General features: G+C 49.0%; 1 protein-coding gene and 1 long non-coding RNA gene across 6 annotated transcripts in view; both read left to right on the forward strand.

Annotated features, from left to right (window-relative positions):
* Nucleotides 1-5,748, forward strand: part of WSCD2 (WSC domain containing 2) — a 98,174-nt gene extending 92,426 nt beyond the window's left edge. For all 4 annotated transcript variants that reach the window (XM_032603606.1, XM_032603607.1, XM_032603609.1 and 1 more), the window contains one exon: nucleotides 3,625-5,748. In XM_032603606.1, coding sequence (XP_032459497.1) covers nucleotides 3,625-3,977 — 353 coding nt within the window. In that variant the 3' untranslated portion in view covers nucleotides 3,978-5,748. The remainder of the gene's footprint in view (nucleotides 1-3,624) is intronic.
* Nucleotides 5,749-6,011: 263 nt separating this feature from the next.
* On the forward strand, nucleotides 6,012-20,255 carry LOC116738860. 2 transcript variants are annotated; one of them, XR_004345387.1, is made up of 6 exons: nucleotides 6,012-6,269; nucleotides 6,829-6,864; nucleotides 7,349-7,400; nucleotides 8,842-9,011; nucleotides 9,299-9,460; nucleotides 20,170-20,255. It is a non-coding gene; the product is annotated as an uncharacterized LOC116738860 (long non-coding RNA). The 2 variants fall into 2 exon arrangements; XR_004345386.1 differs by having other exon boundaries at nucleotides 7,349-9,011.
* Nucleotides 20,256-25,329: the final 5,074 nt, after the last annotated feature.

Raw genomic sequence — 25,329 nt, forward strand, 5'->3', positions numbered from 1 at the left:
GCAGCGTCAGTATCACTTGGGAATTAGTTTGAAATGCAGATTCTCAGGTCCCACCTCACGCTTACTGGATCAGAATTCTCATTTTAACAAGATTCCTTCCAGAAGCTTCTTGTGAGCTTTCAAATTTGAGAATCACTGCTTTAGGACACCCTCGGCCGGGAATGTGAGGGTTACTCCCACCTAAGAGCAGAGGTCACTCACCTGCTGAGAGGTCACTCACCCGTGTCCCCCTCCCAGTTATAGCTGGGTCGAGGCTCGTGTCACCACCACCCACCCACCCCCGGCTTTTGTTTCCATAACATTGATTTTATGATATCCCTGGAGTGGGCCCAAAGCAAAGTTTTATGTGATATGATTACACAAGGTGAATTGTCCTGGATCTGTTTAATGAAACAGAGACCGTGTTTAATGATTCCATGGAGAATTAAATACAGTTAAGCTATTAATCAGACCCCGGTTCCTCCCTTTGACAAGAAGATGAAGCAGAGAGTGGCCAGCGCGTGTCCCGCCGGGCCCTTGTGGGGGACAGTTCTGGCAGAGCCAGCACTCATCACCTGTGGTCCATAGCATAGTGTACCTTTATTACCCAATTTGAAGGCAGCCATCAATTACCGGGAATCCTGAGCTAAATGAGGGCTTTTGTTTTTCATTTTCATTTTTGTTCTTCTTCATTCCAGCGAAGTCATTCAGGAGCTTCAAGTGAGGGATCTTTGCTCTAGGAAGGGGTGGGGAGGGGGCGAGTATCTGCTGCCCCAAAATGATGGGCCACTTGGGGCATCTCAGAGATGCTGGGGACCAACATCAAGAATAGTTGTAGCCCACATTTATCCAGCGCCTGCTATGTCCCAGGCCTGGTGCCAGGGTCTGCAAATCTTATTCCATTCCATCTGTATGGCATGTCCATCTGTATGGCATGTCTAGGATGGAGTTCTTAGCACAGTTGCCATTGTGCAGATGGGTAAACTGAGGCTCAAGGAGACCTCCTGACGTCCCCAAGGTCACACAGCCAATATGGGGAGGAGCTGGGTTTTGAACCCTGGCAGTCTGACTCCAAAGTCTTCTGTGAACAGACCCGTGTCTTAGATGACACCTGAAGGTGAGGTAAGCAGGATCTGGGGCGAGAAGAGTGCTGGAGATGATCAGATCAGGTGCTCTTAAAGGGTTTGCCGGGAGGGCAGGAGCCAGGCTCATTCCCGTGTGTAAGATGGAGCTAGAGTAATTCCTACTCTCCAGGGGCACTGGAGAGGTAGTGCGTGCAAAGTGCCCAGCACAGTCCTGGCACACAGTAGGTGCTCAGGCAACATACATTCCCACCCCAGGGAAGTTTGCAGTCACAGGGATGCCATGTCATCTCCCCCTCACCTGTGTCCAAGGCCAGGGGCACCACCTGGGGGATCCAGGCCATCATGCAGACAGGCCCTTCCTTTTTCTTGAGGACCACCCTCCAGGAACCTCTTGAGATGGTCACAAGTGGCTAAGCCTGGAAGTCCATCCAGATGGACTGAGTAACTGAGTGCCTTCTGCATCCATCTGGGTTTCTGCCATGGGAGCGGCAGTTGTCCTGAATCACCAGGGATGCTGTGAGATGACTCAGGAATGGGGACATTCTTTCTCAAAAAGTAAAGCAGAGTATACACATGCTAGATTTTTTCCTAATCACACAGATACATCTGGTCTTATAACAGTACGGGCCCAGTTAGCTAGATACATTGTAAATAATCTATTTGAAGGATAAAAAATATCTTTGTCAGGGGCTTCCCTGGTGGCGCAGTGGTTGAGAGTCTGCCTGCTGATGCAGGGGACGCGGGTTCGTGCCCCGGTCCGGGAGGATCCCACATGCCGCGGAGCGTCTGGGCCCGTGAGCCATGGCCGCTGAGCCTGTGCATCTGGAGCCTATGCTCCGCAACGGGAGAGGCCACAACAGTGAGAGGCCCGCGTACCGCAAAAAAAAATATATCTCTGTCATCAGCATAAATATTTCCCAAGCAGCTGTGGTGTTCCAGGGGGTCACTGGGGGAGCAGGAGCCTCACCATAGATTCTGATGTGCTCTGCGAAGAAAGAGGAGCCCTTTATCACATCACAGCTTGGCGGCTGGGAATTTCAATTTAGTTCAACAACCATTTATTAAGCCCCTGCTGGGTGTGAGGCAGTGGGAGGGAGTGGGGGTGAGGCTGCTGGTGCCTAGGAAAGATGGGGGCCTGGAATCAGGCAGGCCTGGTCTGGATTATGCTTCCTGGCTGTGTGACCTTGGGCAAATTACTTCACGTCTCTGAGCCTCAGTTTCCTCACTGGTGACAAATGAACAGTAGTCTTTTCCTTTCAGGGTAGTTACTATGATTAAATGAGATAAGGGGTATCCATCATCCAGCAAAGGATGAGGATTTAGTTATTAAGAACCAGCTGGGCTCCCCAACGCAGCTTGGGAGACTCACTGAGCCTCGTTCAGTAAACATATCCGTCTGGAGGGTGCAGGGTGGTGCTGCCCCTGTGAGAAGCAGGGGGTATGGCTTCAGGGTTCCGGAGTACAGGCCCTGTGATTCTCCAGCTGGGGCTCAGAATCGAGGCTGCAAATCCCTCTCTCTGTTCCCAACATCCTCCAAGACCCCCCGTCCTGGGTTTCCCTTTATCAGAGTTTCAACAGCTCCTGGGGCTGGCTGGCTGGCTGTCTCTCTGAGGTCTTCTCCAGGGCTCTCTTGTGAATTTCACACATTCTGTTGTAGCCTGCCTCTTTCTTGAGTCAGGGGATCCCAAACACACACTCCCAATCTGGGTGACAATCCATCCTGTCCTTTTACCATGGCAAGGGAACAAACAGCACAAAGAAACAGTGTGTGATACTTCAATAAAAAGCAAAGAAAGAAAGATAGGATAGAAAGGTGTCAAAATGACAATGTAAATAATCTGATTTAAACTGCCCTCAGCCCAGAGGAGGTACCTGCCTGAGCCTGGGGAGTCAGGGAAGATGACATCTCACCTGAGAACAGAATAATCACAGTAATAATAGCCAACGTTTACTGAGCACCTACTGGGTACAGGGCACCATGCTGAAAATTTTGTATGCTTTTTCCACTTCTCTGTACAAAGACCCTATTACTATCCTGTGAGAAGATACTGTTACTACACAGGATAACTAACTTGGTAGTTGAAAGCCCAGACTTTGCTGCCAGACTGTTTGGTTTCAAATCCTGGCTCTGCCAGTTATTAGCTGCGTGACCTTGGGCAAGTTACTTAACCTCTCTGTGCCTGAGTTCCCCCTTCTGTAAATGAAGAAAACGATGATGCCTGCCTCACAGTGTTCTTGTGAGGAATAAGTGAACTGATAGCTCTATTAGTATATTTATTACACTCTATATTAAGATCAATATATATTAAAATATAAAAATAGAGTAACAAGGATTTATATATGTCTGTGCCTGGCATGGAGTAAGCACCAGACAGATGTCATTCTCCCCAGAGAGAAGGAAGGGCTAAGATGATTCCAGGCAGAAGCAGCAGCCCCGAGGTGGGAGGAGGGAGGCGAGTTTGGTGATCTAAGGGTTAACAGTGGTGGCGCTGTTGTGAATAGCCAACGCCATCTGACCTGTGTCCTCCCGCTGACCTGGGCCTCCTTGCTCTGTCCACAGAGTGGCCAGAGTTCGTAAGGAACTACGCCCCGTGGTGGGCCACGCACACACTGGACTGGCTCAAGTTCGGCAAGAAGGTGCTGGTGGTGCACTTTGAGGACCTGAAGCAGGACCTCTTCGTCCAGCTGGGCCGGATGGTCAGCCTGCTGGGTGTGGCTGTCAGGGAGGACCGACTGCTGTGTGTGGAGAGCCAGAAGGACGGCAACTTCAAGCGCTCGGGGCTCCGGAAGCTGGAGTACGACCCCTACACGGCGGACATGCAGAAGACCATCTCTGCCTACATCAAGACGGTGGATGCGGCCCTTAAAGGGAGGAACCTCACGGGCGTTCCCGATGACTACTACCCCAGATGATGGGTCGGAGCAGGACGGGCAGCTGGCAGTCCAGACCAAGCAGGCCCTGGGGACTCCAGACCCCTGGGGGCCCACACCCATCAGTCCCCTCTTCGATTTGGGGACAATCCCCATGGCTGCTGTTGCCTTTCGCTGAGTTTCCTGCATGACAAAGGAGGCTCAAGCGAAGAGATTGTGCAGGCACGCCCCACCTACTCACACCGTGCCCCCAGAGATGGAGGGGGCAACTGGGTTAGGGAGCTCTAGCCACATAGACCCTTCTCTGTCTCCCGTGTCCCTGTGCCCACCACTCTGGGCTCCACTTGTGGGAAGGAGGGCTCATGGGTGTCCCAGAGACAAGGGTGCCCCACCGCAGGTTCTGAGAACCCTGGTGCAAGAGCTAAAGAGAATGACATGGAAAGATGTGGCCCCAGACTCTCCTCCGTGCTGAGCTGCGCACTCATAGCTTCCCCGTCTCTGCCCCACCCAGGAAGCACTGACGCCAGGGTTTATCCTAGCCACTTCTGTTTGAAGAAAGATTGCTGGGAGGTTCCTCTGCGGCCTTAGGTTTCTGACATTCTGGGTGGGTCAGGGAAGCAATGGTGCTCAGAGCAGGTTAACTGGGGCCACCGCGTGGGGTCACTGACATCCCAATCCACCCCCCTACCAGGTCACAGCGCTCCTGAGAAATGACGCGGTTCCTGTCCACCTCGAGGGCTGCAATTCTTCCCTTTCTTCCCCAGCTGTATCCAGGTGGTGACCCACTTCCAGGGTCCTCAGGCACCAGCCATTCTCTCACCAGGATGGCCACAAGCCACATGCAGAATCTGAGTGAGAATGAGAGCTCTGGTAACACACCTCCCCACCGTGGGGTCCAACACGTTGATCTGACACTGCCCTTCTGACCCCTACCAGTAGGTCCCTTGCTATCCAGGAGAGAGAGCAAGAGTGCTCCGAATCGGGTGGAACCATGAGCGAAAGTGACCCCCACTACCTTCCCAGACCGTAGACCTCCCTTTGGTCATAGGCCAGCTTCTCTTAGGGGGTTAAGGAACGGGGTGAATGGGGTGGTGGTTCATGTCCAGACAAACGCTGCTCTTTTGATGCTGAGACATCAAACCAAAGGATTCCCGAGGACCTGAATCACTGATCATCTATCTCAGAAAGCATTGAGATCCAGGATCCCATCTCTCCCCCCAACCCTGGGTACCAGTGATTTCGCATCCGGCCCACATTTGTGCACCTACACCATCCCCCCACCGTGTAGGTGCAAAAGCCATAGGTCACAGCTCTTTGCTCTTCTGTCTGGAGCAGCCCCCCAAGCAGCCACCTCTGAAGCCTTGGGGTGCGGATAAATGCTCATTCCCAAATAGCCAAGAGACTGTGGAGAAGGCGAGTGTAAAGAGATATATTTTTTTAAGAGGAATATGACTAATACATTCCACCCCTTCGAACGCGGCCATGCAAAGAGAAGGGCCAGGGGATTGGACCTGTGGTTCTCTTCCCTGAGCCCCTCATCTGTAGGATTTGGGCCACCCCGGGGCCCAGCCAGGGGGCTCTGAATGTATTTTGTACCGTGTTTCTTTCCCCCAGGCAAATTTCTAGTCTTCTTTCACGAAGCAGTTAGAGGGCTTGGCCTCCCTTCCCTCTTAGAGGTCAGCTCTCTCTGGGAGACTCTGGGTCCAAGACCTGGGCCGGTTCTTTGCTGGTGGTCACCTCAGACCACCAGCCTCTGTCTGAAGATTCCTCAGGTCAACACCATCATTAAAAACAAGTTTTGTTGATAATTCTACCACGTGATAGATTGTCATGTAAGGCGAGGTCACAAATGGAATGTTTTTCTGGTGTGTGTGTGTGTGTGTGTGTGTGTGTGTGTGTGTGTAAGAGACAGAGACAGAGAATGTTCTGCGAGCGTCATTGCTTTGATGTCTGTGCAACTCTAACTGCCTGTGAAGAACTGTGTATCTTGGTGTGTAACATTGTCTCTGCCTCTGTGTTCAACTGCCCTTCTGTGTGGTGATGCTGCATCCCCCGGGCTGGTGTGATGACCGCCCAGTGTCTGATGTGTCTGTGTGCCCTCTCCAAAAAGTGCCACCCAAACCCTGGCACTTGAGGAGGAAGGAAAGCTTTGCATTCCAGTGGTCCCCAGGGCAGGGGACATGCCTGGCCTGCAAGCCGGGACACGTAGGCTCTCATCCTGCTGTCACCTCCGGTACACCTCCAGAACTCAAGGAGAACAAACAGGGCCCAGCATCTGCTGACGGCTGGGATTTCCTCCTGATTTCTCCAGGAACCCTGGAGGCCGCTGCAAACGTATCCCTGGTAGACAATGTGGGTGGGAGAAAAGGATGGGGAGGCAAAGGGGATGGTGGGGGTCAAGGTCCTACAGGGACCCAGCTCCTCCTAGAGGCTTTCTTCCCTTCCCCCCATCTCTCTTGCATTGGTTTGTTTTCTGGCCTCCCCACCCCCGTCACTGTTTTTCTTTACACTGCCTCCTGCTCTCAGTTTCTCTCTTTGTGGTCTCTTTCATTTCTTCCAGCTGCTCATTAAACCTCTCTTCTTTCTTGTCTTTCTCCTCTCTCTCTCCCTCCCCCCATCCCTGAATCTCTCTCTCTCTTCCATCGTAATCTCTTTCTTGATTTCTGCTTCTCTTTGTGCAAGCAACTCTCTCCCTGTCTCTCTTAATCTCTGTGTCTCTGCCTGTCTCTTGCTCCCTGTCTCCCTTCCTCCCCACCCCTGTTGTTCTCTCCCACCTCTTCCTCCTCATCTTCCTGGAGAGTGGGGGCGACTCAGTGGGATCCAGACCCAGTGAGACAAATGCTACCCAGGCCGGTAACCAAGGAAGTGGTTTCCTTAGCAACAGAATCTGCAGGCACGCGCTCCACTGCCCCATCCCTTAGCTATTACAGTAAGTACTGAGAGGGCGGGGGGCAAGCCTGGAGATGGGGCAGTTGCTATAGACGCTGCTGTATTGGTCCTCTTGAGAGGGGACAGCGGTCAGAGACCAGCTCAGTTCCTGGCACTTTGGGGACACTCAAAAAAAAATAGAGGGGCTGTGGGGTCAGAGAGAGGCAGAGAGAGTGGAGACAGCTGGGGAAGGAGTCCACAGGACCTGGTGACAGGCTGGATTCAGGGAAGGGGAGGTGGCCAGGAAGGTAAAGGGGCACCAAGATTCTGTCTGTGCATCTCCAGAAGGAGGTCCTTTGACTGAGATGGAGAACAGGGGGCAGAGGAGCAGGTTGGGGTGGGGGTATGGTAAACTGACATAGCTCCCTGTCCCCAAGAGTTCACCATCTAGTTGGGGTGACGTTGTGGGAGGGTGACGTTGTGGGAGGGAAGGTGGCAACAGACAGAAATATCTCACTCAATTCTCCCTACAAATTGGCAACAAGGAGCCCAGGAGAAAAAAGCACGGCCCCGAGGGTGGTGAGAGACTCAGGGACGGTAAGTAATTTGATCGTGTGGCCCAACGTTGGTGGTGACACTTGGATTCGAAGGATCCAGAACCTGTCCCGAAGATGGAGGACAGAAGAGGGTAGACTATAAAGAGACAGGCAGAGAAGGAGACAGGAAGAGAGAGAGATTTAAATCATCCATCTGGCACTTTTTCCTACAGGGAAAACAAAAATATGTTCAGTTTTAGAGAAATGACAAAGGGGGAGGGAGGAAACAAAAACACCCTACAGGATGATAGCTTCTGCAGCTATAACTATCCCCAAAGAAAACACCTGTCAAGATGCATTCACTCCCAGGGAGACGGATTGTGTCCCTGGTCTAGGTTGATATTTAAATGACTCAGAGCGGGTTACGGGGGCGAAGGGCAGAAAGTTGATCAATGTAACATGAAAACCTCGCTCTGCTTTTCCCCAAATGCAATAAAGCATGCAGGCGAGGAGAGCTGTAAATCTGGATGATAATAATATCCGTCCCCGCAAAACCAACATGTTTATTTATCACGTTTGCACATTTACTATTTCCCCTCAAATTTACAGTCTGCAATCTGCCGGCGTGCAGGGGGAGAAGCATGGAAATGAGAACAAACTGGCAGAACATCAAGAAGGGAAGAAATGATGAAATATTTATCCCCTCTGTCCACTCGCCCCCCCACCCCCCACCCCGGCTGTCTTAAATCCACTTTCAAACCAAGGTGGTGATTTATCCGAGCAGTACCATGCATCTCTATTTCAGGCCTCTGCCAGCTAATTGAAATGATGTCATTATAGAATGGAATGTGTTGCAACAAAATGATTTTTGTGTATTCTGGAATCATTTGCTAAACAATTATGGGGAATGAACAATCCTCCAGAAGTGAGAGAGGGGGTCGATCTTGGGGGGGTCAAGACTTGTGTGTGTCCTAATGTCGGGGTTGAGAGGGAACAGGAAGCAACTTAGAGGCCAGATTCTCTTCCAAGACCTGAGTTAGGCACCCAACCCATAGTCAGAGTTCCCCGGGCTTCCAAAACGTGGAATGCCCATGCCTTATCCTAGACCTTCTGGATCAGATTTCCCAAAAGATGGAGTCCAGGTGTGGATGTGAAGGATCTGGTGGGCTTGCTGGGAGGCAAAGTCGTATTTACAATTGCCTTGTTGATAATTACTGGCTCCGATCTATGCTCCATGGTAGAAGCATTCAAAGGATTGTTGTTACCATCCCTACACCCATGGCTTTTCACACATCGTGATCTACGTATCCCTAGAACTAGCACGGTGCTTGGCACACAGCAGGTGTGACCAGAATGCTTGTTGATTTTCTGAATGAGTCTATCACGGACTCTTAAAGGATATTCAGAGAAAAACCACAAGTCATCAGCCAAAGCAGGCCCTTAGCTGCCCTGAATTTTCTCTCCAGTAATACTGAATTGTTTTTCTATTCTCTCACCCCCAGCCTGAGCCCCTAAAGCTGATGGTGTGGTGCAGCCCACTTATACTAGCTCTCAAAAGCCCATTGTGCACATCTCTTCTCAAATTCACATTCAGTGACATCACATCGGTAGCTTGAAATTGGCCATGGTGAGAATATTTACACCATGGAAATTGGCAACTGCTACAAATCAGGTGAGTGGTTTTTTCGTTTTGTTTGGAGAGCCAGTTGTTAAGTATCTGCCAGCATACCACTGCCCAAAGCACACAGGCACATATGTGCTATTTCTAGTCTTTTCCATGCCTTTATTCATGCTGCCCCCTCTACCTGGAAAGCCTCCTTAAGACTCAGCTCAGGATCTTCCTCCTCCAGGCAGCTTCCCCTGATCACAAAGACCAAATTCAACTCCTCCTCTAACAACTCTGGACGTGGCCATTGTTGTGATCTCTTCAGTAAGCTGATGCATGTCTCTCTCTCTCAGTGCTCAGGGCATGAGCTCTGTTAGGGCAGGAACCTTGTCTTCGCCTCTGGATTTCCACGTGCTTCCTGGCCCAGATGAGCAAACGCTGACCCAGTGAAAGAATGAATACATCGATTACATTTAACACCATCCACCAGCCTCTCAGCTATCACAGACTTTATGGTGAGTGGATAGAAGGATCCACCTGCCCAGACAATGGTCAGGAAGGCAGGAGAATGAAAAACTATTCAGAATGATGACAGTAGCTAATATTTATTTAGTACTAATTGTATGCTGGGCGCTGTGCTAGGAGCTTCATAGGTATGAATCATCGCCAGAACTCTGGGAGACAGGGACATTTAGTCTCCCCACTTTACAGTGAGGGAAATCCAGGTTCAGAGAGGTTGAGTACTTTGCCCAGTGTCACACAGCTGGGAAATGATAGATCTGGGCTTTGAATTTAGGCAGTCTAGCTTCAGAGTCCATATGTTTAGCCACAATGCTGCCTCGCAGGGGGAGAGATGAGCGCAGAGCCGAGAAGGAAGGGGTGGTTTTCAGGTCAACACAGAGAAGATTGCTGCAATGGGAGATGAGGGAAGAAAACACATCATGCAGAGGATTGGCCTTTCTGGGGTTGAGGAACCACCGGGTGAAGAGGAGATAGAGACAAGGCTGGAAGCTGGTGCTCCAGACAAGTCTGGGTTCTCAGCAGCAAGGTTGGTTTATAGGTTCCCATGGCAACTGCCAAGCAATAATCTCTTACTCCACGGCTCAGTGATTCTCTGGAAAGTCCTTCCTACTCTCTGTCACTACCACTCCTCCCAGCCGACAGAGGCAGGGTGACGGCTTCTTCCCCAGGACAGACTGTGCTGGAGGAGAAGAAATGGCCTCAGACCCTTTCATGATGATGATGGAGGAGAAATTTGAGTGGGGGGACCAAAGAAAGAACAAAGAGGGGCATAAAACCTCACAGGTCTAATCATCAGACTGGGAAGGGGGTGTCAAATCAGCTTATAAATCTCATGAAAACCATGAACTGTCTCTCCAGAAAAATGTGAGCATACACATATACCCATGCATACCGAGTTTTGCATAGAGTTTCAAGGAGCATTTAGGCTCTTTGGGACCTAAAGTAGGAAATTAAAAATCATGTAATCCAGTGGTTTCCAAATTAGGGCAGTGGAACCCTATCTTCAATCAAAACCAAATGTGAAATCCTAATCTCTAATACAGTGGTTCTCAATCAAGGGGGATTTAAACCTGGGGATACCTAGCAATATCTGGAGATATTTTTGGTTTGGGTGGAGGACAAGGATGTAGCTCAAAATCCTACAAAGCACAGAATAGCCACCACAACCAAGAATGTCTGTCCCAAAATATCCATAGTGCCAATGCTGGCAAACCCTGGTGTAATACAATAAAAGGGGAGCTGTTCATTCATTCATTCACTCATTCAGTGAAATGGGCAGGGAGCAGGGTATGGAGCTCCTCCAGCATCAGACTACACTGACTTACCTTTGGAATCAGCTGTGTGTCTTGGGACCAGCTGCCAAAGATCTCTTAGCTTTAGTTTCCTCATCTCTAGAATGGAGATTATCATGGAATATAACTACTGGACTTCTTGTACTGGGCACAGTACTCTATACACAGAGGGAATAAAAAGTGCAAACGTATTCTCTTTATTATCATTACTATGATTATTCATGGTGTTGTGGAAGATTCTTGCAAATGAGGAATTAATTCAGTTTGTAATAACCCGGAAAATTGTCTGCCATTGGCTAACTTGAGGGATCAAGAACAGCTATAAACTATCTGTTTGTGTCCTCCTGAAATTCATATTTTGAAGCCCCAGTCTCCAGTGTGATGGTACCAGGAGGTGAGGCCTTTGAGAGGTGATTAGGATTAGGTTAGGTCATGAGGGTGGGGCCCTCGTGATGGGATTAGTGCCCTTATAAAAAGAAGAAGAGGCACTAGATCACTTTCTCTGTGCCATGAGAGGACACAGCAACATGGCAGCCATCTGCAGACCAGGAATTGGGTTCTCAACAGACACCAAATCTGCTGATACCTTGCTCTTGGACTTCCCAGTCTCCTGCCCCTCTGTAAAACCAGAGCACTGAACTGGGCGATCCCCTAATGATCCAATCATCCCTAGGATAGGACAACTAGGGGCATATGTACAACTTAGAATCACACATGCCAACCCACTGGGAACAAGGTCTGGAGGGGGAAAGAGGTTTGCCCAAACTGTATTTCACACCTACGTTCCCTTTTGTCAAAACTATGGTTCGGAGAACAGTCACCCACCACGTGCCCTTTCTCTGTGTGTTGATGGGCTAAGTGGACTAAGGCCACTGGGTCTTGATGGGAGGCTGGCAGGAGCCCGACCTGGGAAAATCACACCCTCTTCCTCCTCTTGGTTGCTGCCCTGGAAAGCCAGCCATCCACTCTTCTCTTGCCTCCCAGGGCTGTGGAAAGTGTTTAATTAATAAACACACCTTCAAAGCAAGCTAATGTTTAAAAGCAATGTTTCAGTGCTAATTATTGTTATCAGAGGCTGCTTTCCACCTCATTGGCGGCAGGGATTTGGTAATTGTTAGCTAACCCCCAAGGAGAAACCAGCGCCCCCTCAGGTGTTAGGATTGCATCTTTCCCTAGCAAATGGCCTGATTCCCAAGCCACAGGATGGCCAGCTCTTTGGTCTTGGAGCCTGGATGAGGTGCCTTCACCTTCCCAGGTTCAAGTCCCAGCTCTGCCACTTCCCAGGTGTGTGGCCTTAGAAATGTTGTTTCATGTTCTTGAGCTTCAGTTTTCTGGTCTAGAAAGTGAGACGTGTATGTGGAGAGCCTGACCCACTGAAGGGATTTAATTATTATTGTTGTCAATATCAGTATGTCTTCCACCGTGGAAGACATACTGCTTTTTGATCAGCTTTATTGAAGTATATTTTGCATATAACAAAATTTGCCCGTTTCAGCTATACTATTTGATGAATTTTAACCATCACCATATACAATCATGTCACCACCATCACCATCGTGCTATGGAACATTACCATTTCCCCCCAGAAAATTCTCTGATGCCCTTTGCAGTCGATTCCTTCCCTCCGCCCCCCACCCCATAGCCTCTAGCAACCACTAGTCTGCTTTCTATCATTATAGTTTTCCAGAATTTCATGTAAATGGAGTCATACAAGTCTTGCTTCTTTTAGCTAACATAAGGCTTTTGAGATTTATACTCAATGTTGCATATGTAAATAGTTCATTCCTTTTCACTCCTGAGTAGTACTCCGAGTACTCTTTTTTTTTTTCACCCATTCACCAATTTATAGCAATTTGACTTCTTTCCAGTTTTTGGTTATTATCAATAAAGCTACTACAAATGTTCACATATGGGTCTTTGTGTGAACATAATGTTTTCAGTCTCTTGAGTAGATACCTAGGAACAGAATTGCTGCCAGATCACAAGGTAAATAGATGTTTAACTTTTTGTGTGAACATAATGTTTTCAGTCTCTTGAGTAGATACCTAGGAACGGAATTGCTGCCAGATCACAAGGTAAATAGATGTTTAACTTTAATAAAAGAGACTGCCAAACTTTTCCAAAGAGGCTGCACTGTTTTGTATGCCCTCCAGGAAGGAGTGTATGAGAATTTAGTTGTCTGCATATTTAAATTTTGTGCAGGGATTCACATGACAAAACAATCCCCTGCCCCATCAGTTGGGGATGTTTTGGACAATAAGTATTAGAATATCTGACTCACAGATATGTGAGCCCCCATGAGAATAGGGACTTTGATCCCTCCCCCTGCTATTAGTGGCTGCCATTTTCCTGGACCTATTCAGAAGCAGGCAACTTCCCAGCATGTAATTCTCACACTAACCTTACAGTTCAGAGAACACCACTAACCCCTTTCACAGCAAACTGAGGCTTAGAGGATTAAATGAATTGCTCAAGAGAAGCATGGAATAGTCAGGACTTTGGTGGGTCTGAGACCAAAGGCAGAGGGTTGAACCACTTGTCACATGGCGTATAGCAGCAGGTGGGGAACGGTGGTGGGGGAAAGATGCTGCCATCTCATGTAGGAAGTAAGACATGGACACAAATACACCAGAACGCAGTTTATTAGAAAGAAACCAGAGCCTTGTGCAGGGTGCTTTGGAGGTCCAAGGAAGCAGAAAGTCTGAAATCTCCAAGAGCCCTTTTTTTCTCCAGCTCCTTTGTGGTTTGCAGTCCCCAAGCAAAGCTTTCCCTTAATCCAATTAAAACGCACTTGTTTATGCTTATCAGCTCTTTATTTGGTTTGTTAAAAATGTGCAAATTACCCAGAGGCCTCTTGGTCCTCTGAACCAAAAGGCATCTATAAAGCTATTAAGTTAAATCCAATTAAGCGCAACTGCTGGAACTTGAGTGTGGTAGAGCAGAACAGAAGGGAAGGAGGGAGGGGAAGGGATTTTGCTGCAGAGAGGAGAGATTCTTCCTCCTCCTTTCAAACATTCCGTGAGTGTGGGCAGGAAAAGGACAGAAAGATCCACGTCTACCACATGCTGGATGGTGGATTTATATGTAGTGTATCGTTCAATTATGTCAGTAACTCCAACAGGTGGACACGATGGACCCATTTTGCAGATGAAGGAACTGAGACTCAGAGAGGTGAAGCTGGTAGTCCAGAATGTCCCACGACTGGGAAGTGGCAAGGGCAGGATTTGAGTCCTGATCTGTCTAAACCCTCTGCCTAGAATCTTGGAATGTCAGAGCTTAAAGGGTCCTTAGAGGTCGTCTGGCCAAGAGCAAGCCTCTGGAAACACACAAACGTGAGTTTCCACATCCATAAAATGTGTATAGCCATGCTAGCCTCCCCGGGTTTGGAGAGGATTCGATGAAGTGATGTGTGTCTTAAGTACCTGGTACATAGTAGGTACCTGTTACAGGCTAATTTCTGATAACTGCATTCCTGTCAAAACCCATCTCCTTCCCCTTCCCTATTTTTTCAGAAAGAAAGGCTGAGATCCAGAAAGGGAACATGACCACCTCAAAGTTACAGAGACCCCGTGACAGAGGTAGGACTCAAACACAAGTGTCTTGCCTTCTGATTTAGCACCTCATTTCAGAACCTGCACTGCTTCTCCATTTTGCAGATGAAAAAAAAAGAAAGAAAGAAATTGAGGCACAAAGTGTAGAAGACACTTGGTGGCCGGGTCATCAAGTTCAATACTGAGCCCAAGAACTTGGCAGCCGCCATGTCCTAAACTCTAGTCTTGGCACCGCTATTCCTTAGCTGTGTTGCCTGGGCACATGTCTTGACCTCTCTGAGCACCTGGTTCCTCCTCATTAAAATTGGGGCTCATCCCCCTTGTCCCAGTAAACTTTTAGGGTGCAGTGAGGTCAGGCAGGTGAAAGCCTCTTGTAAGCCAGAATGGCTGCAAACAGCACTGCACATGGAACATTTGGGGAATGGCTTGAGCATCTGTTCTTGTAGTCTCCAAAGATCCAGGATGGGTCTCTAATTCCCGGCAACCCTCTGACCCAGGGGACGCAGAGAGCTCAGGAAGGGAGAGAGGATGCCCAGGATTCCAGGCAACATTAATCCTATTACAGATGCATTAGGAGACTAACGCTGGCTGAGTCCCAGGTCTCAGAAATCTGGGAAGCAGCTCACCTAAGTGGGCAGAAAATCACATGCGGCTGTACACAGGAGCCTGATTACAGCAACACCATTCCTGGGCTGCAATGATGCGCTCTTCCTAGTGCAAGGATAAACAGCTTGAAGTCAGACAAAGGTGGGTTCAACTCCCATCGCCATACCATCTCCCCAACCCAGTCACCTTGGCCAAGGGACTTCACCTCTCCAAGCCTCCATTCCTCCTCTGAATGTGAAATGTAGAATAATTGTCAATAATTGTTGAAAGTTGTTAATAATGATCTTAATAGTGATCATTATGACTTTTTCATTCCACTTTTTAAGACTCAAACCCTGTTGGGAGCAGCAGAAAGTCAAGAAGTAATGGTAACAGGTGGCTCTTCCGGAAATGATAATAAAAGGAAGCTTTTATTATTAGTGTTCCAAATGCAACATCTTTGTCCAATTGGCCCCAAGAGGCTGTGCGCGTGGGAAGAGAGTTGGACCTGTTGTATAAGAGGAAGAATGATGGGATATTCTGCTCTGACACACGCAATGGGATTTGCAGCAAAGCTGTGGACTAAAGGCGGGCTGTTGTCTTGAGGAAGGATTTTCCAACTGCCTTTATTCTCTTCTTTTAACACACAAAAGAAAGCCTAGCTCCCGGATTCTGCCAGGGTGCAGAGCAGACCCCCTTCCTGCTACCACTCCGAGGCTTCCCACCAGATGATAGGGGAATACAACATAGGGAGAGGAAAAGAAAAGATGCTTCTTTTTCCAGAACCAGGAGTCGTAGAAGGAGAAGGGGAGAAGGATTCAGGAGAGAGGACTGCCTAGACATTTGCTTGGCCTTCCTTCTTGCAGCTTTGCCCCAGGTACAGTGAGGACAGGGGGGCTCTCTAGATCACAGCCTCATCTCACTGGCTTTCTCAGCACCCTCAGTTCTCATGTGGTATGCATGTGGGGCAGGACCAGGTGACCTTCACACAAGCTGGGATGCCTCACCTCAGTCCAAACTGGGAGGAGGGCAGAGGAGGGGTGCTGGGGTTCATATTCAGGGGAGCCACAGGAAAGCTAACCAGCCAAGCCCAGGGCAAGACCCTCTTTCCCTGGTCTTATACTCACACACACAGGACCAGGGAGAATGGAGACATTTCTCCACACGCACTGGGTCAGGGAGTCCTCAGGAGCTCTGGACTCCTCCACAATCCCCTGGGACCATCAGACCAAGCCCCGCCCTCCACATGCCCAAAACCACCCCAGGAGAAAAGCAGGAGGACACTTAACCTCAGGAACCTGTATAACTATCATCTGGACTAAAATGTCAAAACGGGGTTAGACTCGTTTGCTAGAGCTGCTGTTAACAAATTACCACAGATCGGGCGGTTTAAACATCAGAAACACATTGTCTCACAATTGGAGGCTGGAAGTCCAGGATCAAAGTGTCAGCAGGGTTGGTTCCTGCTGAGAGCCTAGAAGGAAAGATCTTCTCCATGTCTCTCTCCTTGGCTTGTACATGGCTGTTTCCCCCTCTGTCTCTTTATGTCGTCTTTTCTCTGTATGTGTCTGTGTTCAAATTTCCCCTTTTCATAAGGACACCAGTCATATTGGATTAGGACCCACCCTAATGACCGATTTCAACTTTATTACCTCTGTGAAAACTCTATCTCCAAAGCAGGTCACATTTTGAGGTACTGGGGGTCAGGAGTTCAACACATGAACCTGGGGGACACACTTCAACCCACAACACGGGTAAAGCTTAATTGTTTGTTTTTTGTTTTGTTTTCTGCCAATGCAGGGGGGTGGGAGAAGTTGGGACAGATGTCATAAGGAAGACCAGATCAGCTGCAGACAAATTACATTTTCTTCACACACCAACATTGCAGCAAGCATTCGAGGTGCAACCCCAATACGTAATTTACGCAGATTTGCGCAGCCTCCTGAAACAACGGTCTGAATTAGGCACGGCCCCCAGAGATAACAAAACAAGTGCAGTCTGGTAGCTCCAGTAAAAGGGAAAAAATGGAATAAAACAGTACAACAGCGAGAGCTAGCAACTCTGGGGGCATGTAATATTGTCCAGATGCTGTGATAAGCTCTTGACATGGATTATGTTATTGAATCCTCATGCAACCCTGTAAGACATTTTCCCCCACACTCCGAATCGTATGGATGGGGAAACTGAGGCTCAGAGAGGAAAAGTTATTTGCCCAATCAACCTGGCCTCATTCCAGAGGCTATGCGTGTGATCACTGCCTACTGCACCCGCCTCTCTTTCCTGAGCTGGCTGAGCTCCTCTTAAGGCCTCCAAAGAGCGTGTCCCTCTCCTCCAAGGGAGAGGGTGGGGTCCAGACCTGAGGTGGGGCTGGTGTGCGGAAAGCTCAGATTACTCAGATCTGCAGATTTCCCCCGGGCTTGAGGGTCAGGCTTCAGAAGCATAGCTATACCTAGCTTCTCAGGGGAGAATCCATCAGGGAGTTACAAAAACAATAATGGCCAAAAATGACACTTCTAAAAAGGAAACAATCTACATGTCCCTCAATAGGGGGTTGCCTAAATAAGTTGTGGTTCTTTTACTAGGTTTGCTAGGAAATCAACTGAGCAATTAATGCTCTATGAAGGAATATGTGGTTGACACAGATTGATGTGTCTGAACCAAAATGTGAGAAAAAGATGGAGCTGTTGAAGGGGATGGACAACCACATTGAAGAGCAGAAGACAGTGGAGCCGGCTGTGGGGATATCTGGGTTCTTGCCCTGGCTCACCTCCGATGAACTGTGGAGTCCCATCAGGGATCCAGTGGAGCGGCTCCACTAGACTGACCATAAGGGTCTTGTCAGCTTTGACGTGTTCAGCTTGAGCAAGCCGTTTCCATAGAACTATCTGCATCCTTGAAGATGCTGTGGCCAGGGGACCAGGATGAGGTTTATAAGCAGGTGACACACCTGGGAAATCCAGGAACAAGAAAGGGGTGACGTTTAAGATTCCAACAAGCTGAAAACCCATTGTCCCTTGTTAGGGGAGCAGGGAAGCCCCCGCTCCATTCCCAATTTCTGGTTCCTTCAACCTTCTCGGTTCCTGCAATTCCACCTTTAGCATGCCATTCGTTTGGGCTAAGCAATGCCAGCTCCCTGATGCTCCTTCAAAGGAGGGAAGGAATATTGGATCAAATCACTCTTCTATTTTGAGGAGTCAGAGATGGGGGAGCAGTCGCTGACAGATGCATCCTGGCCCCCAGAATCAATCCCAGTTCAGCAACTCCCAGCCAAGATGTGAGTCTTCTCTCTCTAACTCCTGGGAGGTTCAAGGCTTTATAACAGAAAGCCTTTCTCTCCCTTCTGTACTAATTTCTTCGTACCTCATTTATTGAACGAGGCAGCAGCATATCTAGTGAAAGGGTAAGAGCCACCAAGCGATACAGGCGTGGGATCAAATCTCAACTCTTCTCCATACTAATATGTCATAAGATTCAGGAAAGTGAGGACAGTGATTGCTGTCATATCCCCAGAGCCCAGCACAGTGTAGGTGCTCAATAAAAATCAATGAACCTTCCCAAGTTTCATCAATATAGAAAAAAAGGTGAAAACAATTTGGAAATGGTGAATTGTAATAGCCATTGTCATAAACTCGATGATGATGATGATAAAAATAACATCAGCTTGTGCTTATCTCTTCATTCATTCCACAAAAATACCGTGAGCACTTTTTGTGTACTAAGCACAGCTCTGAGTGCTGGGGATACAGAGGTGGGCAAGATATACACCAATCCCTGCCTTCATGGAGCTCACCGCCCAGTAGGGGAACAGCCTTAAGACAGTTAAACACAGAAATAAATGAAATTATTCCAGATGGCAATAAGTACCCTAATGGATATCTGTGTGGTTCTAGGAAACTTGAGCTCTTGAGTTGCAGCTTCTTCATCTCCAAAGTTAAGACACTTTTACGCTTCAGTCTTCTAATGAGGATGAAATGGGATGACGGATGTGGAATTGCCTAAAATCCCATCATGAGTCAAACCTTCCCAGTAAAGCGCTGGACCCTGAGCATCGTAAACTGCCTGCCGTGAACCAGGGGCTCATAGGCTGTTAGCAGCCACAAGCCAAGGCTGAGAGCCCCCTTTCCCACCTCCCTGTGTGTGTCCCTGCTCTGTGGCACCAGCATCTGGGAGCCAACCAGAAACTCATTCTATTATCCAGATGTTTATTCTATAGGTGTGTCAAACATCTGTATGATGGAAGCCAGGGAGAAGATAATCCAGATCCGCCTCTTCCAAAGCTAGGCATCTGGGCTCCAGGGACACTTGGGCATCAGGGAATCATTATCTGGCTGTGCTTCCTGCTGTAGTATCACCCAGTGCCCAACACAGACCTGGGGCCCAGTCGATTGCTCTATCCATGACTTCTAAGTGGAAGCTTGTGGTCATGGTTGTACCAGCCAAATCCTTAACAGAGTCCTGGTCCGGAAAAGAACTACAAAACAGTAGGAGGAGGGGAAAGAGGAGGAGGGAGGCATCTGGTTCCTTTAGTTTCAGGCTGCAATTAATCAGACAAAAGGGAAGGGAAAAAACCGAGGGAGGTAGAAGCACTCGATGGAAGCCTCCTTCATTTGTGACCGCTCCTAATGGTACAAGGGAAAGAACCGTGGCTTCTCCACTTCCAAACTAGGTGACCTGGGGCCTCAGTTTCCATGTCTGTGAAATGGGGGATAGTCCTACCCTTTCCAAGTTCCATCAATATGGGAAAAAATGTGGAGGTACTTTGGAAATGATGTAATAATGATTGTCATGAAATTAGATGATGATAATGATGATATAAATAACATCAGCTTATGTTATTTTTTCATCTGTTCAACAAAATACTGTGAGCACTTTTTCTGTGCTAAGCACCACTCTGGGCGCTGGGGATACACAGGTGGGCAAGATGGGCACGGTCCTTGCCCTGATGGAGCTCGCTGCCCAGTAGGGGGACAGTCTTAAGGCAGCTAAACAAATAAATCAAATCAATCCGGATGGCAGGAGGTACCATGATGAAAATGAAACAAGAGATCTGATAGACAGTGAATGGGGATAGAGGCTACTTTAAGTGGGGGAAGGGGTCAGGAAGGACCTCTCTCAGGAGGTGACACTGGAGCTGAGATCTGGAGGAGGTGGAGGAAGCAGTCATGCAAACAGAGGTCCCAGGATAGCAGACACGAAGGCCAGAAGTGGGAACAGCCTTGGATGTGTTAGCATTGTTGCCGTTGTTAACCTGCCTCTTTTGTTCTGGGGACGCAGAGAGGAATGCCTGACTGGGGAGCATCACGAGATAAAGATGGAGGAGGTGACGTCAGTCCTCTAGGGCCTTGTAAGCCACAGTAAAATGTTTGGATTATTGTACTCTGTGACGGATGGATGCTAACTCTGGCTGCTTTGTGGTGAGTGGTTGTCGGGGGGCAAGGCTGGAAGTGGGGAGACCAGTGATGGGGTGGATGCATGTCTAGATGAAAGAGGGCAGTGAGTGTGAGCCCAACACCTGCTAAATGCTTACATGCCACATCTCCTTTAATCCCCATAGCAACCCCGTGAGCTGCAAGTTCCTATTATACCCATTGTACGGATGAGAAAACTGAGGCTTTGGAGATGTTGAGTAGCTTGCCCAAGGTCATAGAGCCTTAACCTTAGCCCTAACCCTAGCTGATGTAAATGGTGGAGCTGAGGTTCCAACCCACTCAGTCTGACTCCTGAGCCCATGTGATCCTGGACCTTAACCATCAGAAGCCCTTTGAGTCAGGGGACAGAGCTGGGCAGGGTGTGCTCAGTCTTTCCTAAGGTCCTGCCTCTTTGGATAGACCCTGCAGGGATTACCCCCCTCTGAGTTGCTCCCTTGAATCAGAGGGAAGCCCCCAAACCTGGGTCTGTCTATGCTGCCAATGCAAGTGGGAAGTCATTCCTGCAGACGCCATGAATTATTTTATTTTTAAAAATACTTCTAATTGAGGCATAACTTAATTACTGTGAAGTACATTAGTCTTATATGTACAGATAAATGGGTTTTTACATATGAAGACAGCCATGGAACCACCATCTACATCAAGATAGAGATCATCTCTCACCCATACCCAGAACAATTTTGAAGGGTAAAGTTTATGTCCCAAACACAGCATGTCTCTGCCCTGTACCAGGTTTTTCCAAGATCTCCTGTTTCCCCTGGAAGGAAGACTCTGCTGGAAACTCCCAGTGACTCCCAGGTCTTAGGCAGGGGTCCTGCAGGGCAGACCAGCACCAAAGCCCTTGTCAACAAACTAAGAAGTGAAGAGGGTAGCTTGGTGAATGTCCAGGTCTGTAGAATAATGGTATTTAAAAATGATCCACATGAGCATTTCCACACACATCTCATTTCACAGCAGTCAGTGAGGTAGGAAGGAGGTCCCAATATTATTACAAAAAAGCCTCAGTTTCACCATCTGCAAAATGGGGGGATGGGAAGGGATGAACTTGATGAAGCAGAGTTCCTTGCAAACTCAACAACCCTAAGATTCTCAGGTTCAGGAGGAAGTGACAAAGCCACCCAGACACCACTTCCTCCCTCCAAACGAAAAACCTATCTCTCAGATTCCCCCACTCTCACCGCCTCAAAATCTGACACTGGAGAGAGAGCACATGCTTGCCATCGTTCTCCAGGGAGGAGTCTCTTCAGAGGACAGTTTATGTTTGCAAGTTGCTTTGGGGTCCAAAGAGACTGGGGTTTGAATTCTAGCTCTACCACTTACTAGCTGTGTGACACTGGGCTAGTCACTTCACCTCTCTGAATCTCAGTTTCCTCATCTGTACAGGCAGATGGTAATGGTCCTTACCACAAAGATTGCTGTAAGGATTCAATGAGTTAATGACAGGAAAGTGCTTGCAGGGTGTCTGGAGGATCCCCCAGGGCAGAACTCGGTGACCTCCAAGGTTAAACCCCAAGTTCAAGCACTTGGAGTGTCGTCTGCTTAAATTCCCCTCAGCCACCACCCACAACTGCGGCATTAATGTGCTTCCATTTCTCTTAGGTTAATATATGTATTATTTATAGGGCTTTATTAACTGCTCAGAGGGCTCCCCTGAGAAATATAAGTGTGCATTGGGAGGTACATTTGAATAATATTTACAATTAATTTCCGTCAATAAAGCAATGCACCGAGGTCTCCGTGCAGCTGAAACGAGCCCTGGGTTGGTTTCCCACTAACCGGTCCCTGGAGAAAGCTTGGGTAGCTTTTAACTAGCTTTGGAATAGTCCGTTTCTCTCAAGCTCCACCTTGGCTCCCAAAGTCCAGGCACCAGGGCGTTCACCTGGATGCCACAGCAGCCTCCCGCTTCCCCTCTCACCCCTCTCCATCTTGTCCCCCAGAGCAGCCCTGGGCATGGGCATCCTTTTAATAGGCAGGTCTGAGCACGTTACTCCCTTAAACGTGGCTTCCCCTTCACCCCCATCCCACCGTCTGGCCCCGTCTCCCCTCCATCCTATCTGGTCCCTATTCATTCTACTTGCTCTGCTGCAGCCTCCACCCACTTTCAGTCGCTCAGAGCCATTCTGCTCCCTCCCACATCAATGCCATTGCCCATGCTGTTTCCTCCACCCGAAACACCCTCTCCAGCACGTACCCACTGAATCAGTGCCTACCCATCCTTCACATCTCAGGTGTCGCTTCCCCCAGGAAATTTCCTTGGCCTTTGGACAGGGTCACATCCCTCTACAATATGTGGGTAGCATTTACTATGGTTGTTTTCCATTTGGGGTATTTTTTTTTTTTAATTGGCTGTCACCACTGGCCAATGAATGTGCTCAGGAGGACAGAGATGGTGTATGTACTGATCATCCCCGCATTCCCAGTGCCTGCAGGGCCTGGCAAAGAGGACGTATTAAATAGATGCTTGTGGAGTGGATGAATGGGTGGATTTATAAACAGATGGTTACGGAAATGGATGGGTGTGTGAAAGGATGGCTAGATGAATGTGTGAATGGCAGCATCTGTCCTTGGGTGGCCCGATGCATGGACTTAGGAGTAAGGAGTCCTGGGTTTCACTCCCTTCTCTGCCATGGCTTGCTATTTTGTCTTGGGTAAGTCACTACCTGTCTCATATCCTTGGTTTCTAGGAAAATTACATGAGTTGGAGGGAATATTTTTCGAGATGTGGATTTCTTGAAGTTCAAAATTTGGGGAATGGGAGGTCAGGAATTTCAGGGCTTCTCCTGCTGTCTCACAACATAGCTGTGTGACTTTGGACAGGACATTTCACCTCTCTGAGCCTCAGGTGGTATTCCACGAGTTGGGCGGGGAAGGCAAGGGTCAGGACCCCCCAGCATGGAGCCCCACGCTTGCTTCAGTTTCTTTATTTAAGAGAAATGTTGTCCTCAGAGAGGGGAAGCAAGCAAGCCCCCTACCTCAAGGTCTGACGAGCAGCTTCCTGGTTCCCCTGGTCTTGGATACCAGCCCCAGTAGCAATTTTCCAAAGCCAGAGCATCACGGCATGTCAGGAAGGAACGGGAGACGGAGGCCAGAGGCAGGAGTTGGGGAATCAATGACCACTCCATCCAAGCCAGCACCACCTAATTTTGCAGATTTCTCGAAGGGCAGCTCTTACGACCTCAGTTCCCTCATCTGTAAAATGGGAAAGACCTGGGTGGTTTGAGTTTGAATGGCCCTGTGGCTCTCATGATTGGTTGCTCTCTTCTCCCACCCATCCTGGCCCCTAAGCTCTCCAAGCTTAAGGGTTTAAGGCAAACTCCTCCCTCAGCCAGCGCCTGGGTCGGTCCCCCCTTCTGAGCCCCTCCCTCTTGTCTTGCTCCTACTTCTTCTCTCCCTTCCCCTTCCCCTCCCCCTCCCCCTCCCTCTCCATCCTCCCAAGGGCTGAAGAAGCTGGGAATTCAGGCAGCAGACCCAGTTCCATTTACTACTGTGTGACCCTGAACAAGTGAGGTCCACCACCTGACCCTCCCTTCCTGCACTCCCCAAGGTGGGTCTGATGGTTCTCTTCTCACAGGACCGTTTTTGAGGGTTTGATGAGATTTTGTGCCTGACACATGGTAGATGCTTGATAAATGCCAGATCTCTTTTCTTCATTGTCCTTCTCTGTTTCCTTTGTGCTTCCCTCCTCCCTCCCTCTCCCCCACCCTCAAACAGCATCTTCTCTGCTTGTCCCTCTGCCCACAGCCCCGTGCCCCCTCCACCCACCCACCAAACCCAGGAAGCAGCACTGAGGCCCCAACTGGCGGGTCCTGGCCCTGGAGGGAGGGCTCTCGGGCACAAAGCGTGTTGGCTGCCTGTGGAGTAATTCAGGTGAACGTGCTTTGTGAACTGCAGGGCCTTTGTATGTGTGACCTGTGGGGTCGTCAGAAGCTGTAGGGACAAGGTTGAAAAGGGTGTTATGGCTGCACTTAAGCATTTGATGGGGAACTACAATCAGAACAGGAAGACTTGGTGGGGCAGCCAGAAAGAGCGAGCCCTGGCTCCGAGGAGGAAAACAGCTGGCTTTCATTTCGTTCCTGTTCATCAGCTTTTCCAATGACAAAATGATTTCCTGGCTTCCCCAGCCTGGCCTGACCTGCACACAGCCCGGAAGGAACGAGAAACTGAGCCCCAAGGAACAGCACGGTCCTCCCCGAGTGGCTGGTGACTGTCTCTGGGGCCTGGAACACGTCCCACTCCATCTTGTGCCCTGGATGCTTCCCCTGTGAAGTTGGGAAAGGGGGTGACAGGGGGCGCTGGGCAATATTTAAAGCTCCCTTAGCTCAAGCTAAGTTCAGATTGCTCAAAACAATCGGAGGCCCCAGTGGGGTCAGTTCAGAGCTGCCTCACCAACACACTGACCCAAGAAGGGAAGGAACAGTTTGTCTCTTAACGAGGTGTGATTCCAAACAGCCCATGGCCTCGGGAACTTGCCGCCCGTGCTGTGTTGATGTTACATCTGTTCACTGTATCTTGTTGAAGTGGCTTCGCAACAAAGAAACTTGGAAGAGAGCAGAATATGGACACTTGGAGGCCAAAGGGCCCTCCCGTCAGGCCTCTCTCCCCACTGCCCTCCCCCAGAGAGCCTGGGGGGACACAGGAGGTGGGAGCCAGGGTGGGTGGCTGTGAATGGATGCCAAGGGAGCTGGGAGCCAAGTACATTTTCTTTGCCACGTTGGATCGTTTTTGAAAACTATTTGCAAAGCTGCCTTTAAAGCCCTTAAGATGTTTACATTAATCTGCTGAGGGATGCATATATATTTATGGTCAAAACCCCAAGCCTCTGCCGACTTATTTGAGCCAGACAGACCTAGGTTCAAACCTAGCCAGACTCTAACAGAGACCTGCTGGGTGCCCTTGGGCAAGTTACTTAAACTCTGAGCCCCAGATGTCTCATCCATAAAAGGGAAGGGATAATTGTACTTAACTCAGGGCTGCTGGGAGGGATAAATGAGATACACATGGAAAG

The sequence above is a fragment of the Phocoena sinus genome, chromosome 14 (assembly GCF_008692025.1).
Source record: "Phocoena sinus isolate mPhoSin1 chromosome 14, mPhoSin1.pri, whole genome shotgun sequence".
NCBI classification, from domain to species: domain Eukaryota; kingdom Metazoa; phylum Chordata; class Mammalia; order Artiodactyla; family Phocoenidae; genus Phocoena; species Phocoena sinus.